At 41.8% G+C, this 17,755-nt stretch overlaps 1 protein-coding gene across 2 annotated transcripts in view; it reads left to right on the plus strand.

Moving 5' to 3' along the window:
- Positions 1–216: 216 nt before the first annotated feature.
- Positions 217–17,755, plus strand: part of CCDC190 (coiled-coil domain containing 190) — a 48,129-nt gene continuing 30,590 nt past the window's right edge. The window contains exon 1 of one of the 2 annotated variants that reach the window (XM_089683066.1): positions 217–322. In XM_089683066.1, the coding sequence (XP_089539192.1) occupies positions 239–322 (84 nt within the window). In that variant the 5' untranslated portion in view covers positions 217–238. Of the gene's footprint in view, positions 323–7,437; positions 7,707–17,755 lie in introns of those variants that run through there. The other variant, XM_089683067.1, reaches the window with a different exon arrangement.

The raw sequence follows: 17,755 nt of genomic DNA on the forward strand, positions 1-17,755 counted from the left end.
TTGTTTATTGTTTTTATTGCTATAAGAATGTTTTAAATGGATGCGGAGGCTATTCACAATGATAAGATTGTGCGGTGGGCATCTATCCTCATTAAAATCAGCTGTCCGCTTTAAGTGCAGTGAATATTTAATGAAGTGCTGACGCCTCACATCCATCTCTCCGTGAGGACGTCGATGACGAAAAGGGCGGGGCCTTTGGATGGGACGTCAGGACGCTCCCGGTTCGCTGGTACGGTGCATGCGCAAGCCAGGCTGGGTTCGCGTTGTATGTTTCATACTGATCACGCTGTTTATGCTGATGTCGGCACAGACACCTTTTGTTGTAAGTGCATTTTTTTATTAAATTGGATGTTTTTAGTACGTACTGCACCATGAGTCTACTTTCTCTCCCGCGTGGCGATTTGATTATCCCTAAAAAGTTTGGTGGGTGAATCCTTGAAATGGATATATATGATACACAGTCCTGCAGAGTATTACTTCCTGGAGACCAGATTTAAAACTCCCAGTGTTGCCTCAACTATATACAGATCATCGCTCCCAGAGCAACAAGCGCTTTATGCTGGTTTATAATATGATCAGCATATTGCTCTGGTGAGTTTATTTAACCTATTTTGGTGGTGGATACACTTGGTGATATTTGCTTTGAACACCTCTGGCATTTTAAAACATCACAACACTTTGTGTTTTTTGGACTTTATTTATATGCAGTTTGTTTGCTATATATTGATTTGCATACATTCAGCGCAACCTGTTTTTTCTCATTTTTTGCACACCCTATATGTTTTATAGGTTAGGTTTTGCAGCTTTTTTATTGTTTATAATAATTTCTCCGTAGCGCTATTTCCATTACCTTACTTGACATATTTGGACACATGCACAATTTTAGATTTTGCAGATATTTACCAAAACATATTCAAGCTATAGTTATATAATGGATATGGGCTGAAAGTGCACACTCTCAGGTTTAATTTTAGGGTATGTACATCCAAGTTGGAGGAAGGGTTTAGGAATTACAGCTCCTAAAAGTAGCCATCCTTCCTTTTTCAAGGGACCAAAAGTAATTGAACAATTGAATCAAAAGCTGTTTCATGGGCAGGTTTGGGCTACTCTTTCATTATTTCTTCATTAGTTAAGCAGGTAAAAGGTCTGGAGTTGATTCTAAGTGTGGTATTTGCATTTGGAATCTATTGCTGTGAGCGTACATCATGCGTTCAAAGGAGCTGTCCATGCAAGTGAAACAGGCCATTGTAAGGCTTCAAAAACTAAACAAATCTATCAGAGAGATAGCAGCAACATTATGAGTGGCCAAATCAACAGTTTGGTACATTAGAGGAAAGAAGAACACACTGGTGAGCTTAGCAACATAAAAAGGCATGGACGTCAACAGAAGATAACAGTGGTGGATGATCGCAGGATCTTTTTCTATGGTAAAGAAAAACCCATTCACAACATCCAGACAAGTGAAGGACACTCTCCCGGAGGTGGGCATATCAAGTCTACAACCAAGAGAAGACTTCACAAGAGCAAATACAGAGGGTTCACCACAAGGTGCAAACCATTCTTAAGCCTGAAGAATAGAAAAGCCAGATTACACTTTGCCAAAAAACATCTAAAAAATCCAGTCCAGTTCTGGAAAATTATTCTTTGGACAGATGGAACTAAGATTAATCTGTACCAGAATGACAGGAAGAAAAAAGTGTGGAGAAGGCTTGGTACAGCTCATGATCCAAAGCACACGTCATCTGTAAAACATGGTGGAGGCAGTGTGATGGCATGAGCATGCATGGCTTCCAATAGCACTGGGTCATTGGTGTTTATTGATGATGTGACAGAAGACAGAAGCAGCCAGATGAATTCTGCAGTTTTTAGAGATATACTGTCAGCCCAGATTCGGCCAAATGCAGCAAAGTTGATTGGACGTTGCTTCACAGTACAGATGGACAATGATCAAAAACACACTGCAAAAGCAACCCAGGAGCTTTTGAAGGAAAAGAAGTGGAATATTCTGCAATGGCCAAGTCAATCACCTGATCTCAACCCAATTGAGCATGCATTTAACTTGCTCAAGGCAAAACTAAAGGCAGAAAGACCCACAAACAAAGAACAACTGAAGAGAGCCTGGCAAAGCATCAGAAAGGAGGAAACCCAGTTTTTGGTAATGTCCATGGGTTCCAGACTTCAGGCAGTCATTGCCAGTAAAGGATTCTCAACAAAACATTACAAATGAACATTTTATTTATGATTATATTCAATTGTCCAATTACTTTTGGTCCATTAAAAAAGGGGGGGTGGCTACTCTTAAGAGATGTAATTCCTAAACCCTTCCTCCAATTTGGATGTACATACCCTCAAATTAAACCTGAGTGTGTGCACTTTCAGCCCATATCCATTATATAACTATAGCCTGAATATGTTTTGGTAAATACCTGAAAAAAACTAAAATTGTGCCTGTGTCCAAATATATATGGACCTAACTGTATGATTGCATTTAAGGACTTTTCACAGTGTCCTTTTGCACTGGGACTTATTTCTTTCTTTCACAGTGTTTCATTTGCTTTGTTCCTTTTTTTGACTTATCAACTAAGATAATATATATTACTCACATTTTTTAGCACTGCACTGTTATATAGGGTCCCTGGCATCATCATCTTGGATATGAGAGCCAGCTGCAACTTCCTGGGGAATCACAGCTGGCTCCCCACTGCACATGTGGAAGATCACATGGTGCTGTGGAACTGATCCTGCAGCCTCCTGAAATGTGTACCGTGTCCCAATAGATTGTGAGAGAGGTGCATGGGTATGTATGTTACATGTATAGGTAAAATTATCATTCATATGGCCAGGGCTGTAGATAATTTTTTTTCTGGGGGAGGGTTCAGCTCACAGCTGAGCTGCATTTTCACAGCCCCCCACACACACACCAACTACTCCCCCTTGAAGGAAGGAACGAAGGGAGGGGTGGAAGGAAGGGAGGGGTGGGTGGAAGGAAAGAAGGAAGGAAGGGAGGGGTGGGTGGAAGGAAGGAAGGGTAGGTGGAAGGAAGGAAGGAAGGAAGGAAGGAAGGAAGGGGTGGAAGGAAGGAGAATGGAAGAAAGGAAGGGGTAGATTGAAGGAAGGGAGGGATGGGTGGAAGGAAGGGGTGGATGGAAGGAAAGAAGGGGTGAGTGGAAGGGTGGGAGGAAGGAAGGGGTAGATGGGAGGAAGGGATTGGTGGGTGGAAGGAAGGATGGGGTGGGTGGAAGGAAGGGTGGGTGGAAGGAAAGAAGGGAGGGGTGGGTGGAAGGAAGGAAGGGGTGATTGGGTGGATGGAAGGGAGGGTGGATGGATGGAAGGGAGGGTGGGTGGATGGAAGGAAAGAAGGGGTGGATGGAAGGAAGGAAGAGCTGGGTGGAAGGAAGGAAGGGGTGGATGGAAGGAAGGAAGGAAGAGGTGAGTGGAAGGAAAGAAAGAGGAAGGAGTGGATGGAAGGGAGGGAGGGGTGGATGGAAGAAAGGAATGAAGGGGTGGAGGGAAGGAAGGAAGGGAGGGGTGGGTGGGTGGAAGGAAGGAAGGAAAGAAGGGAGGTAGAAAGGGGAGGAAGGAAGGAAGGAAGGAAGGAAGGAAGGAAGGAAGGAAGGAAGGAAGGGGTAAGTGGATGGCAGGGTGGGTGGGTGGAAGGAAGGGAGGGGTGGGTGGAAGGAAGGAAGGGTTGGTGGAAGTAAGGAAGGGTGGGTGGAAGGAAAGGTTGGGTGGAAGAAAGGAATGGTGGGTGGAAGGAAGGGAGGGGTGGGTGGGTGGAAGGAAGGAATGAAGGGGTGGATGTAAGGATGGGGTGGGTAGAAGGATGGAAAAAAGGAAGGAAGGGTGGGTGGATGGAAGGGTGGGGTGGGTGGAAGGAAAGAAGGGTTGGTGGAAGGAAGAATGGGTTTGATGGAAGGGTGGGTGGAAGGAAGGGGTGGGTGGAAGGAATAAAGGAGTGGGTGAAAGGAAGGAAAGAAGGGAGGGATGGGTGAAACAAAGGAAGGAAGGAAGGAAGGAAGGAAGGAAGGAAGGAAGGAAGGAAGGAAGGAAGGAAGGAAGGAAGGGAGAGAGGGATGGGTAGAAGGAAGGAAAGGAGGGGTGGGTGGGTGGAAGGAAGAAAGGGATGGATGGGTGGGAGGAAGGAAGGAAGGAAGGAAGGGTGGATGGAAGGGAGGGGTGGAAGGAACGAAGGAAGGGAGGGGTGGGTGGAAAGAAGGAAGGGGTGGATTGAAGGAAAGAAGGAAGGGGTGGATGGAAGGAAGGGAGGGATGGGTGGAAGAAAGGGTGTGTGGAAGGAAGGGGTGGATGGAAGGAAGGAAGAGAGGGGTGGGTGGAAAGAAGGGAGGGAGGGTGGGTGGAAGGAACAAAGGAAGGGAGGGGTGGGTGGAAGGGAGGGAGGGAGGAAGAATGGGTTTGATGGAAGGACGGAAGGGTGGGTGGAAGGAAGGGGTGGGTGGAAAGAAGGAAGGAGTGGGTGAAAGGAAGGAAAGGAGGGAGGGATTGGTGAAAGAAAGGAAGGAAGGGTGGAAGGAAGGGAGAGTGGTGGGTGGAAGGAAGGAAGGGATGGGTGGAAGGAAGGAAGGAAGGAAAGGGAGGGATGGAAGGAAGGAATGGATGGATGGATGGATGGAAGGAAGGAAGGGTGGGTGGAAGGAAGGAAGAGATGGATAGAGGAAAGGAAGGGAGGGGTGGGTGGAAAGAAGGAAAGTGTGGATTGAAGGAAGGAAGAAAGGAAGGAAGGGGTAGATGGAAGGAAGGGAGGGATGGGTGGAAGGGAGGGGTAAGTGAAAGGAAGGGTGGGTGGAAGGAAGGAACTGAGAGGTGGTGGAGGGGTGGGTGTAAGGAAGGGAGAGAGGGAGGGGTGGATGGAAGGAAGGGAGGGAGGGAGAGGTGGGTGGAAGGAAAGAAGGAAGGGAGTGGTGGGAGGAAGGAAGGGAGGGGTCGGTGGAAAGAAGGAAGGAAGGGAGGGGTGGGTGGAAGGAAGGGAGGGAGTGGTGGGTGGAAGGAAGGAAGGGAGGGGTGGGTGGAAGGAAGGGAGGGAGTGGTGGGTGGAAGGAAGGAAGGGAGGGGTAGGTGGAAGGAAGGAAGAGAAGGGTGGTTGGAAGGAAGGGAGGAAGGGAGGGAGGGAGAGGTGGGTGGAAGGAAGGAAGGAAGGAAGGAAGGGAGGGAGGGAGGGAGGAGGTGAGTGGATGGATGGAAGGGAGGGGGTTGAAGGAAGAGAGTGGTGGAAGGAAGGAAGGGGTTGAAGGAAGGGAGGGAGGTGTGGGTGGAAGGAAGGAAGGGAGGGGTGGGTGGAAGGAAGGAAGGTAGGTTGTACTCACATGACTCATTCAGAAGCATCAGAACTGTCAGCTGCTGTGTTGAATTTCCCACCCACACATCCTCTGAAGCTGCACGGACTGGAGTGTGGGCGGGCACAGGGGGAGGCAGTGCAGATCCAGCCTCCCTCCCCTTTTCTCCTATTAGTGCGGAGGATGGAGGGAGGGGCTGGGCACCAAGAACACAGCGGCTGTGGGGGGGAGAAACACAGCAGAAACACAGCGGCAGTGGGGGGAAGAAAGAAAATGGAACGATCAGGTATGTTTTCTACAGCATTGGGGCAGCTTCTCCTCCTTTCCCTCCTGCGGCTTCCAGCTGCTTCATTGAAAGCCATACAGTAGATTGCTTCTTGTCACTGCCCCCACTGCCACCCCTCCCATACACCCCTAGTCCTGGCACTGCTCGCCGACCCCACCTTATTTCCACTCGTGGGCAAGTGGAAATTTTGAGGGCTGCAGGGATGGTTGTCTACAGCCCTGTTTATGGCCCAGGTCGGTCACAGTAGACCCATAACCTGTGGTTGAACATCTGTTTTCAATTTACTACTAAATAAGATACTATTTGGCTCCAGAAAGCAATTAAGCTAAAATAACGAGGTAAAATGAAAAAGACATATCACATGCATCTAACAGTAAGGCAGGTCACACGCACGTACACACACACACACACACACACTAGATTTTGCTGCACTTTGATCTGTTAGATCAGCAAAATCTTTGAATAACTATGCAGTGCAAAGGCTATCAAAACTATTTATTTACTTTATATGCAGTCAGGAAGGTCCCCATGCTACATATTTGCTGCTGAACTTTGCTGATTTAACAGATTAATTTGAAAGAAAATCTGATTAGTATGTGACCAACTTCAGACTAGCAAAGTTGAAATCCACCCCAAGTCTAGATACACATTACCAACACATGGTTAAAAACACTCACAGGAGAAAAAATGATAAGGGCTCATCTGTTGTACATAGTCCACCGCTCCCCTCTGTCCCGCGGTACCATCTGGCGTACCCGCGGGACAGAGAGGAGCGGTGGACTATGTACAACAGATGATCCCTTATCATTTTTTCTCCTGTGAGTGTTTTTAACTATGTGTTAATAATAATCTTTAATATTAAACTTAGGTGGCGTTTCCCCGCTTATTTTTTCATTTATCTTATGCAGAGCTGGCCAAACTCTGAGGATAGCAGCTGCCAGTGTTAAAGCCCAAATTTCACCTACATGGACTATGGACTGTTATAGACTCTTTGAATACTTGTCCAGTCCCAGTACCTTGTTTGCATGTTATATTCTAGTGGGCATCTTAACCTCTGTATACCAGTCACCTATTCTCTCTAGATAAACATTGACTGCCATAGCCAGTAGTAGTTAATCACATTCAACTGGACCTGTTCCGTACTGCTGAAGATGTTTTGTAGCAAATTCGAACCAATTTTTTAGTTCATGAACTAAAGAAAAGGCTTGGATAAGCCATTAAATGTCTTCAACATTACAGAACATGTCCAGTTGAATGTGACTACAAAAGCTATAACATGACCTGAATGAATCAAAACCTTCACAGACATACTGACTGCCATAAGTACAAGACAAAAGTAGAGCACCACACCACCCATATGCAAGACATTCAAGCTCCAGTTCTGGTCATTAGAGCTGGAAATAAGCAGAACACTACACGTGCACCATTTTGTATACTGCAAAACATGGTTCGATTAATTTTTAAACGTGTTACTCCGGAGTTAATAGAACATATTGAATGCATGAATGCTGTTAATATATTTCTTGAACTCAAATCTGCCCAGCCTTTCTATTACCTCAACATTTGCAATGAAACGGTCATGATTAATTGGTGATTGGGACACATGAGGCAGAAACTAAGTTGTCAGTCTGTACTGGCTTTTACTTTATAACCTTGTTCTACCTGTACTGATAACAATGCATTGTGAAATCCACACAGTCTACAAAGTTATTTGCACATCTTTGTTTCTAGTGGGGTAACTATGGAATCCAATCTCCAATCAGTTATAACATAACTTCTAGAAGCCACCTCTCATATAAATACAAGGTACTTAAAGAAGCCTTATTTTCTTGGCTCTTATCAGCATTGTCACTCAGTAAGTTAGGAATGGTTTAAACACAACTGAAAGCCACTGTGTTTCACCTGCAAACACTGTTTTAGAGGACTTGTTCTAACTATGCTGCTGTTCAACTATAGGAATCACATCACGGCGTCTGTAGAAATACTGGATAATTGAGACTGAGTGAAACCCAGATAATACAGCTCTTCATATTTTAACAAGTTATACACGAAACACTAAGATTTTCTTTTATATTTTTTCCATTTCCTTTGAAGAAGGACTTCTTTATTCCTAAAGCAACTAGTATTTGGTAAGAACAATTTTGTATTTTAATTGTATGTAATTTTTTATTTAATTTGTATTTACCGAAGACATTCTGAGCCATTTCATTTGGAGATCAATCATCAATTAAATATATCAGTTCACTTTAGGGAAATTAAATCTGGTTGCTACAGTTTACTCTATTGGACCAGTACTGCCGTTTGCAGTTTGTACAGTCTACATAAATGGTCCAGGTACTGATTATCCCAGTATACCTGGATACATATGCCAGCTGGTTCTTCCTCTTTGTGTAATCTTTCCTATGATTTGGTAATGCTATATTTTCTTATTATTCTTGAATTTGTAAAGTCTATGAACTCACTCCTTTCTTTCAAATTTATAAATAAATATTGCTAAATATTTAAATAAATTAGAAATATTTGTAAATAACTAAAGCAGTCTATATAAAAATTGATGTAGGTTTAATAGCAAGAGGGTTTTTTTGTGGCAAATTAAATAAAATTGTCATATACAGTAGAACGTTATATTTTTTCTCCTCAGTTCTATGTTTTCTAGGTCAGTTTTTGCAGTTCTACCATTTACCTTTTATAGCCTATGGGCACATTTTTGCCAAACAGAACAAAATATAATTTCTGCCTCTTCTGCTGCAATTTTTGGTTCTCTCTCTTCTTGCCTATAGAATGTGTTTAGAACAAAACAGAGAAAGCACACTAGACACTCCCGCACTTGATATGTATGTGTACAGCACATGAATTCATTAGTTATGAAAAGGTGCGTGGCTACTTAGCAGTAATATTACTTAGTACTTAGCAGAGTAGATATTTAAATGGAAGATATAAGCGGTTTAACCTTCTATGTGTGATTCCTAGTGACAGATCTTATGTGTGTTTAGCCCAGGATTTGGCTTAGGAAGCTTTTGCTAGAGTTGGTGGTGTTATTGCAGTCATTTTGAAGATGCTGGGTGACCTTTAGTGATGTAGTGCTTGAAAAGCTACATATAAGCATTCCCAGGTGGGAAAAAAACGAATTCATATGTAACAGTGTTTCAGGAAGGGCTCGCTACCTCCCAGCCATTACATCCCCATGCTAAAGCAAGTGACTGGGTAGCAGGGGATCTTCAGCCACCGACAAGTGGGAATTTTACTATCTAGTGTCTTGTAGGTCTTTAACTTTATTGCCTCAGCCCCAGGAAGGCCTTAGCTTGAATGGGGGACTCCCTCCCAGAAACACTTCGTCCTGAATACTTTTGCATCTATGAAGAAAGGCAGGTCTAGAATGCAGTTTTCAATGCTTTACTTGAACCTGATAGGTAGGACAGGAGGACATTGGAGGTGGAATACCCAAAGCTCCTTGGGCTAGGGTGGGTGTGGCACAGCATCCAGAACCATCACATAGGATGTCAGGAAACATGGCTCTGATGTCGTCTAAAAAGTTTTGATTTATCCAATAAAGAAGTTGAAGCTTTATTCATTATTGGTGTGCTGTCATTCACCCCTAATATCGCTATATCAAAATGGGTGTACCCTTTAGGCCTGGATAGGGATGAGGTTCAAATGTGCTAAGGAGTTTGAAATTTGCAGTCCAGCAAATTTATGTGTAGTTCCATTCAGGAGAATTTTTGCAAACCATAATGCACTGCAGAGCCTTTGAACTATGGCCAACAAGCTTACAAAGGTCTTTTGGTTTACCCACTCCCTTCACTATAACAAGGGGGCACAAAGCAACCATGAGGTTTATTTACTAAAGCTGGAGAGTCCAATATCAGGCTTCCTTCTGCATAGAAACCAGTCAGGTTCCAGGTTCTATTGCCAAAGCTTTTTTTTTTTTTTAACTTTTTATTTCATACTTATACAAACAACATTAAAACATTCCATCTTCCAAAATATACTTTTTTCTTTTCTCCCCTAAATGAATAAATGCATTCTATAACATCTCCATCTTCCACCCCCCACCCATCCCCCCATCATTGCCTTATCTTTATCTGTATCCATTTCTCCATAACTTGTTATTCCGACCAATCTCATCGTGATTTCTTAGGCTACCTCCTTTACTTTAATTAGTTCTGTATAAGATTCTGTGGTTTTAAAATTTAACCAAACACTCCATATTCTTTTAAATATTCCCATCTTATCCGCTTCTAAACTTCTCAGTTCTTCCATTCTGAAAATGCCTTCCACTCTATCTATCCAATCCACCACCCTCGGAACCTCTGCCACTAACCAAAATTTTGGTATCAAACCCTTTGCTGCACTGATTACAATACTTTATTCCTATTTACTTCTGCCATGGGCTCAGAATAGTAGAATAAGCATTTCAGTGGGTCCCCTTGAATATCTCCCCACATATTTCCTTGATATAATACGCTATTTCCCTCCAATAAACCTGTATCCTCTGGCAACTCCACCAGATGTGCTCCATATTGCCCTTTTCTCCACATCCTCTCCAGCACCATGGGGAGCTTTCCCCTTGCTGCTTATGGGTTATACTGGGTGTTAAATACCATCTCGCCAAGCATTTGTAGTTCATCTCTACTGTGTTCATGTTTATTACCTTGTGTGTTAGGTTAAAAATACCTTCCCTTTGCTGAGAGTTGATTTTTATTCCTAGTTCCTTTTCCCATTTACTTAAATATCCAGGGGGCTCTACATCATCTAAGTCCACAAGGATTTTATATATCCCAGAGGTGATGTGTTTTGGGCTTAATTCAGCATTCATTAGTTTTTCAAACGGGTTCATTTCTCGTACATCCCTAGATGGTTGTGGTAAATTTGCAACAAAATGAGACAACTGGTTATACTTTCATTCATCTATTCTAACAAACAAATCCTTATTCTTTTTTAAATTCTTAAACGTGCATAATCTCCCCCCTTTTGTAATATCTTTCAGGCGTGCGTTTTTATCCTTTATCCATCTTCCACTTATTTTAACATTTCCTGGTGCAAAAAAATATGTTCCCACTAGTGGTATCAATAGTGAATTAAATTCCCATTTTTACTTATTGTGTAAGCTGTCCCATGTATCCAACACTATCCTAGTCAATTTACTTGTTTCTATATCTAATGTACGAAACCCGTGAAGTATCCAAATCATTTTATCTAATTGTGATTTACTTAATTCCCCTTCTATCTTTACCCAACATTTCCCTTGTGAATTAAAAAAACAATCTATCACCAGTGACAATATTACAGCTGTATAATACATCTTTATATTCGGTAACCCCAGTCCTCCATTTGCTTTTACTCTGCATAACACTTTATAACTAATCCTAGGCCTCTTATTTCCCCATATGAACTTAGTAATCATCTTTCCAAAGAAAGTTCCTGGTAAAGATATCGGGAGCATCTGAAACTTATACAGAATTTTTGGGAGTATCACCATCTTGACTAAATTAATTCTTCCAATCCATGAGGCCCCCCATTTTACTAGTCTTTTCAGCTCGTCTTTTATTTCATTTATCAGGGGAATATAGTTTATTTGGTATATGCTTTTTACCGAAGTTGTTAATTTTATTCCAAGATATCCTATTTCATTTTTCCTCCAGGAAAATCTTTGCTTTTCTGTGACTGCAAGATTGATATTTAGGATTTCCGATTTAACCGGGTTTATCTTCAAGTTTAAATGTAAATAACACAGTGCAGCGCTAAAAATAGACCAAATGCAGCAAATAAAAAGTCAATCAAGTATCCACGGTGCTCCCTAGAAAGATGTAAAATTCCAGAGCTCTACTGCTTCAAATAACCCCCCTAAGAATACCTCTCTATTTAATGAGCTAAAGGGTTTTCATCCTTGTAACAGGTGTATCATCTGTAAGTGTAATAACACTAGAAAATATAGAATTGATACATTTGAATCATCTATTACTGGTAAAACGTATAATATAAAGCAATTCATATCCTGTTACAGCAAATTTGTAGTATATTTACTACAATGTCCTTGCCAGAAACAATATGTGGGCAGGACAACAAGACGTTTACGTGATCGTTTACGGGAGCATGTATCAAATATTAAAAAGGGTTTCAGGGAACATTCACTGTCGAATCATTACCGGATTTACCATAATAAGGATCCATCATCTTTGAAATTTGTTGGTATTGATGTGATTAGCAACCACTGGAGGGGCATTAATAAAACAAGAGTGGTCTCCCAGTCAGAAACAAAGTGGGTTTTTGAGCTCAATACATTACACCCCTCTGGGCACAATATAGAAGTTGATGTTAATTGTTTTATAGCCAACAGTTGATTGATGTAGTTTCCCCCCCCCCCCTTTTTTAGTCTGTACTTTATATATACACTTTACACTTTAGCTTCTCTGGTTGGCAAAACCTGGCTATTTTATATTCATGCGTTTTTATATTCATGCGTTTTAAACAGTGACTTTTACTTCTATTCATGACGTTTTACCTCTCTTATACAATGTACATACTATTTTTAGTATACGTTTTAATTTTATTTTGTGTGTATCTATCCAATTTTCAGTTGGGATAGAATGATTGGAGGGATTATTTTTATTAGATTTTATTATGTTTTGATATAGCTTTTGGGTTTGACAACCCAATTTTTATTCATGTGAACACCAAAATATTAAGTATATGGACTTCCAGATTTTTATCTACTTTGTTTTATTACCCACTTTTCTGTCATTTCTGTTATTTATGATTATATATTTGTTACGTAATTCAGTGCCGTGCCGTGGTCCAATAATATAGCTGCTTGCCATTCACTGCGGGGCCATTACAACGCCCCTGATATAGGTAGGAACACCACATAGTTATGTTATAATATAACATGTTTATTGAGTAGTGTTACTTTGCCCAGTAGCATATAGTTGTCATTAATATGCTCATCCCAATAGTTCCCTGGGGTCTGTGGTTTGCTACCTTAAGCTAGCTCCGATTGGAGAACAGTGGAGTAACTCCCTATCCTATCTATACTATCGCGGATCCACGGCAAAATGGCGCCGTCGTGCACGCGCATGCGCACTGCTCGATCTTCGGGAAGATGGCCGTAGCTAACTGCGCACGCGCCGTCTTCCCCTATATATACCACTGACTCTGTACAGCCTCCCCTCTGATGATGTGCCTGTAGCACGAAAGGCCTAAGGAGGAACTGTGCCGAGCGTGACGTCATTTCACCGCCGGAGCCATGAGGAGGCTCGGCGGCCATCTTTGTTAGGGTCGGTACTGCATTTTCTCATTTACAAGTTTTGTGACATGCATACTGCCCTGTTTTATCAATAAATACTGTTTTGGGAACATACTACACTATCTCTGGCACCTGTTTTTTGGGGCTCCTAAGTGGAGCTATTACCCCCACAGAGAAGGTGCCTTCACCATCCAGAGGAGGGAGCATCACCATTAAACTGGATTACCTGACTGACCTTAAGGGGATCTCTGGACCTGAGCTGGAGCTTTCATCATACCTGATGACCCACCTTGAGAGGGATGCCCACCACCTGGCCTTCAGCAGATCTAACATCTAGGATGATTATTCCTACATGCGCATAATCCTGCGTTTCTGGTGAGTGCGCATTGCTGTTATTTGAAGCAGTAGAACTCTGCAATTTTACATCTTTCTAGGGAGCACCGTGGATACTTGATTGACTTTTTATTTGCTGCATTTGGTCTATTTTTAGCGCTGCACTGTGTTATTTACGTTTATATCTATATTTTAAGGCACTGTGGTTGCCTCTAGTGTTCTAGCTGCGATACTTATATAAGAGCACTCACTACTATTTGCTTCTTACTTATCTTCAAGTTTGATACTCATCCATATTGTTTTAGTTCTTTCATTAAGTTGGGCAAAGTTGTCCTAGGGTTAGCCACGTAGAACAGCATGTCGTCTGTATAAGCATCAACTTTGTGTTCCCTATCTCCTATTTTTAACCCTTTTATGTCATTACTTTTCCTGATCCTCTCGAACAGTGGTTCTAATGACAACACAAACAACATGGGGGAGAGGGGGCAACCCTGCCTAGTTCCATTATTCATCCTCAAAAACTGGGATAAGGTTCCATTTACCTTTACCGCCGCTGATGGGTTCTTATATAATCCTTTTATCCAATACATCATTTTAGGTCCCAGCTCCAATTTTTCAAGCGTGTCAAACATAAACCCCCAGTTGACCCTGTCAAATGCCTTTTCCGCATCGATCGACAATAAGATCGCAGATGTTTTTTCCTTTTTAGCTTTTTGTACCAACATCAAAGATCTCAGACCATTGTCCCTCCCCTCTCTCCCTGGTATAAAAGCCACCTGATCTAAATACACCCATTCGGACAGATCAGATCAGATCAACCTTGCAGCCAGTACTTTTGCGTACAATTTGGTATCAACGTTTAGCAATGAAATCGGCCTATAGTTTGCACACTGCGAACTATCCTGCCCCTCCTTCAAAATGAGGGTGATATAAGCCTTGAGGACCTCTTCCCTCATTTCTACTCCCTCTCCTATCACATTCATATATTTACATATTTTGGGAACCAATATCTCTTTAAATATTTTCATGTATCTTACTGTATACCCATCTGCCCCAGGACTCTTACCCACTTTCGTATTTTCTAAAGCAACATTAATTTCCTTGGGGGTGATCGGGCTTTCGAGATTTTCTAGTTTTTCCTTTGCTATATTTGGGAGCTCCACCTCACTTAAATAGTCCTGTATTCTTTTCTCCTCCTCCTCTTCACTTCCTCCATACTTTATTTTCTTACATTATAAAGTTCACTATAGTAATTATGAAACCTCCTAGCAATATCGGATGTTTTAAACAAATTCTCTCCCTTCCCGTCACTAATTTTTTCAATAAAATTCCTCGCCTGTTTATTCCTGAGTCTTCTCATTAAATATTTTCCTGGTTTATTCCCCCATTGATATCTTTCTTTAGCCATTCTATTAAATATCCTCCTAGAATCGTGTTCCATCAGTTCTTTCAACTCATTCCTTTTTTGTATTATCTTCTGATATTTATCCATCCCCTTTTCCTTTTTGTGAGTTTGTTCCAGTTTTTGCAGTTCTTCTACGGCCTGTTTTATTTTTTTCCCCTTTCCTTCTTCTTCTCTATGCCTATGGAAATCAATATTTCTCTGATGTAAGCTTTATGTGACTCCCACACTATTGCCTCTGACATTCCCTCGGTCTCATTTATCTAAAAAAATTGTTCAATTTCCCTTTTATCCTCTTCTCCACTTCAGGATCCTGTAAAAGCGAATCATTCAATTTCCAAGATAATGTTTTATCTTCTCCACTCCCCATTTGAATCCTCATCGTGACTGGGGCATGATCTGATAATAACTTCAATCTTAGATCCTTTTTTACATCTCCAACTGTCTATGCTCCACCATTGTATAATCCAATCTTGACTATGTACCATGGGCATGTGAGAAGAAAGTGTAATCTTTTTCCCTCGGATGGTTTATCCTCCACACATCAACGAACTGATATCTATACAATACCCCCTTCAAAGATTTAAGACTCCTCTCTCCTTCTCTCCTCCCCTCAGATGACATATCCCATCTGTGATTCAAACACAGATTAAAATCCCCCACCACGACCAGGTTCCCCTTTTTAAACTCCATGAGTTTCCTTAATGTCCCATCCAAAAATCCCGCTGGATCTTTATTTGGGCAGTATATGTTAGCGAGTGTATATTCCTTTCCTAATAATTTCCCCCTGATAAACAAGAATCGACCTTCCAAATCTTCCATTCTATCCTCCAATTGGAAATCAACTTTTACTGAAAAACCAATTGCTACTCCTTTTGACCCCTTTACAGGTGAATCCGCATATATCCATGTTTGATAATGCTTCGAATATAATTTCACATTTATATTTCTAGTTAGGTGAGTTTCTTGGAAGAATATTATATCTATTGAATATTGTTGGACCTCCCTCAATTTCTTATGTCTTTTGCTGGGTGAGTTTAGCCCTTTCACATTATAGGTCATAAACTTAATCTCATTCATACCCTCTGTTCTTTTTTTTATCGGTTCCCTTTGATTCCTTTCCACTTGAATACAGATAATTACTACTAAACCCCTTCTCTACCCCTTCTCCTCCTATATCTGACATTTTTCTCTCTCATATGGATTAGAAGTGGTTTAAGATCTCTCCTTCTCGTCACTGTCTCTGGGGAAATATCAGCATAAATTTGTATGATTGAATCTTCAAATTGTATTTCCAGAAAATCCCGCAACCCTCTCCAAATCTGGTCTTAAATAAAGCTATCACGTCTCTGGGTCTTTCTGCTGATATACCCTTTGGCCTTCTGACCCTATATACTCTGTCCATTTTTATACAATCTGTCTCCGGTCTTCCCATTTGGGTTGAAAATTCTTTTAATTTTCCCCAGCAAGTCTTTCTCTTGTCCTTTTTCTTCCGGAATACCTCTAAACCTCAAATTAGCCCTTCTACTGCTGTTCTCTTGATCTTCCATTTTAAATAATACTTCTCTCGTTTCTAATCTCCTCTCTTCTTTTTGCATTTCTAATCTCTCAATTTTTAGTGTGTGTTCCTCTACTCTTTTCTCTGACTCCTCCAAATGGGACAGTACATAACCCATATCTCCTCGGAGGTTCCCGATCTCCTTCTTGACAACCATCTCCAATTTCGTGAACATTTCTATCAAATCCTTTTTTGAAAGGGTATGTACTGAGGACCCTTCCTGTTCCACTTTTCTTTGTTCTCCTCTCCTCTCTGAAATTGGGCTTCCTTTATCTTGGACCTCCTCCATATTACCAAGTGACAATCTTGATTGATCACCTGTCATGTTTATAGAGCACTCACCCTGGTTCTCTTGATTTTGCGATTCTGGACTTTTTTTCTCCTGTGCCGGCATTTATTTTTTTAGCGTAAAGGAGTTTGCACTTGGCAGGGGTGTTTTACGGCCACTCCCTTTAGTTGGTTTACTTCTCATTTTCTTTAGAGGATTCCCGTTTAATGACTTATTTGTTATTACAGACTGGGGTAGGCCTTCTATATATATATAATATAGGTCTACTATATAAGACTAACTTGGAACTTCTGTATTGAATTTGCGTAAATCTGCTATATACAGCTAATACATGTCTGCTGTATAGTACTTGAATTAAGTCAGCAATATATAGCTTGATGCAGATCAGCTGTATACAATTTGATATGCATCTACTATTTGCAGTTTTGTGCAGATCTACTATGTAATACTATACGGCATTCCACTGTATAGACCTTGGTGCAGGTCACTTGTTTGGACTTCCATATGAATCTGTTGTTTGGAGCTTAGTGCAGATCTGCTGCGTTGTATTTAACAAGAGCCTGCTATTTATGGCTTAGTACAGGTCTGCTGTATAAAATTTGGTGTGAGTCTGCTGTTTGGAGCTATGTGCGGGTCCACTGTATAACGTTTGGCGTCAATCAGCTGTATAGAGCTTGTTGCAGGTACGCTGGTATATGCTTTGGTATAAATCTGCATTTAAGAGCTTGGTGTGGGCCTGCACCAGGAAATCTGCACCACCTTGGTGCAGGTCACTTGTTAGACTTCCATGTGAGTCTATTGTTTGGAGCTAAGTGCAGGTCTGCTGCGTTGTATTTAACAAAAGCCTGCTATGTATAGCTTAGTACAGGTCTCTTATACAGTATACGATTTGGTGAAAGTCTGCTGTTTGGAGCAAGGAGCGGATCCACTGTATAACATTTGGCGTCAGTCAGCTGTATAGAGCTTTTTACAGGTACGCTGTATATACTTTGGTATAATCACCCTACACCCTACTCCAGGAAATCACCCTATCACCCTACATCAGGAAATCTGCACCAACCTTTTTGTATATGTTTTATTTTATATGCCTGGTGGAATACAAGATGAATTTGGGAACTGACCATATTTCCCCAGGCTCCGGTCCCACTGCTGCTGCTCCCTTCTCCTTCTAACCTGTGACCACCAGTCCTCCGGTCCTCAGGCAGTATCTGGGTTAGCTGCGGGTCCTTCCGTACCTCTCTGTCAGGGCAGGGCTGTGGAACGGACAGGAAGGCCCAGTGGCAGGGTAACGCACTGGCTGACGACAACCACCACCAACAGACCGAAGTCCCTCAGGGCGCGGAGTCTAAGTCC

Source organism: Staurois parvus, unplaced genomic scaffold, assembly GCF_062004578.1.
Source record: "Staurois parvus isolate SC_StPar_1 unplaced genomic scaffold, SC_StPar_1.0 ptg000300l, whole genome shotgun sequence".
Lineage (NCBI taxonomy): Eukaryota > Metazoa > Chordata > Amphibia > Anura > Ranidae > Staurois > Staurois parvus.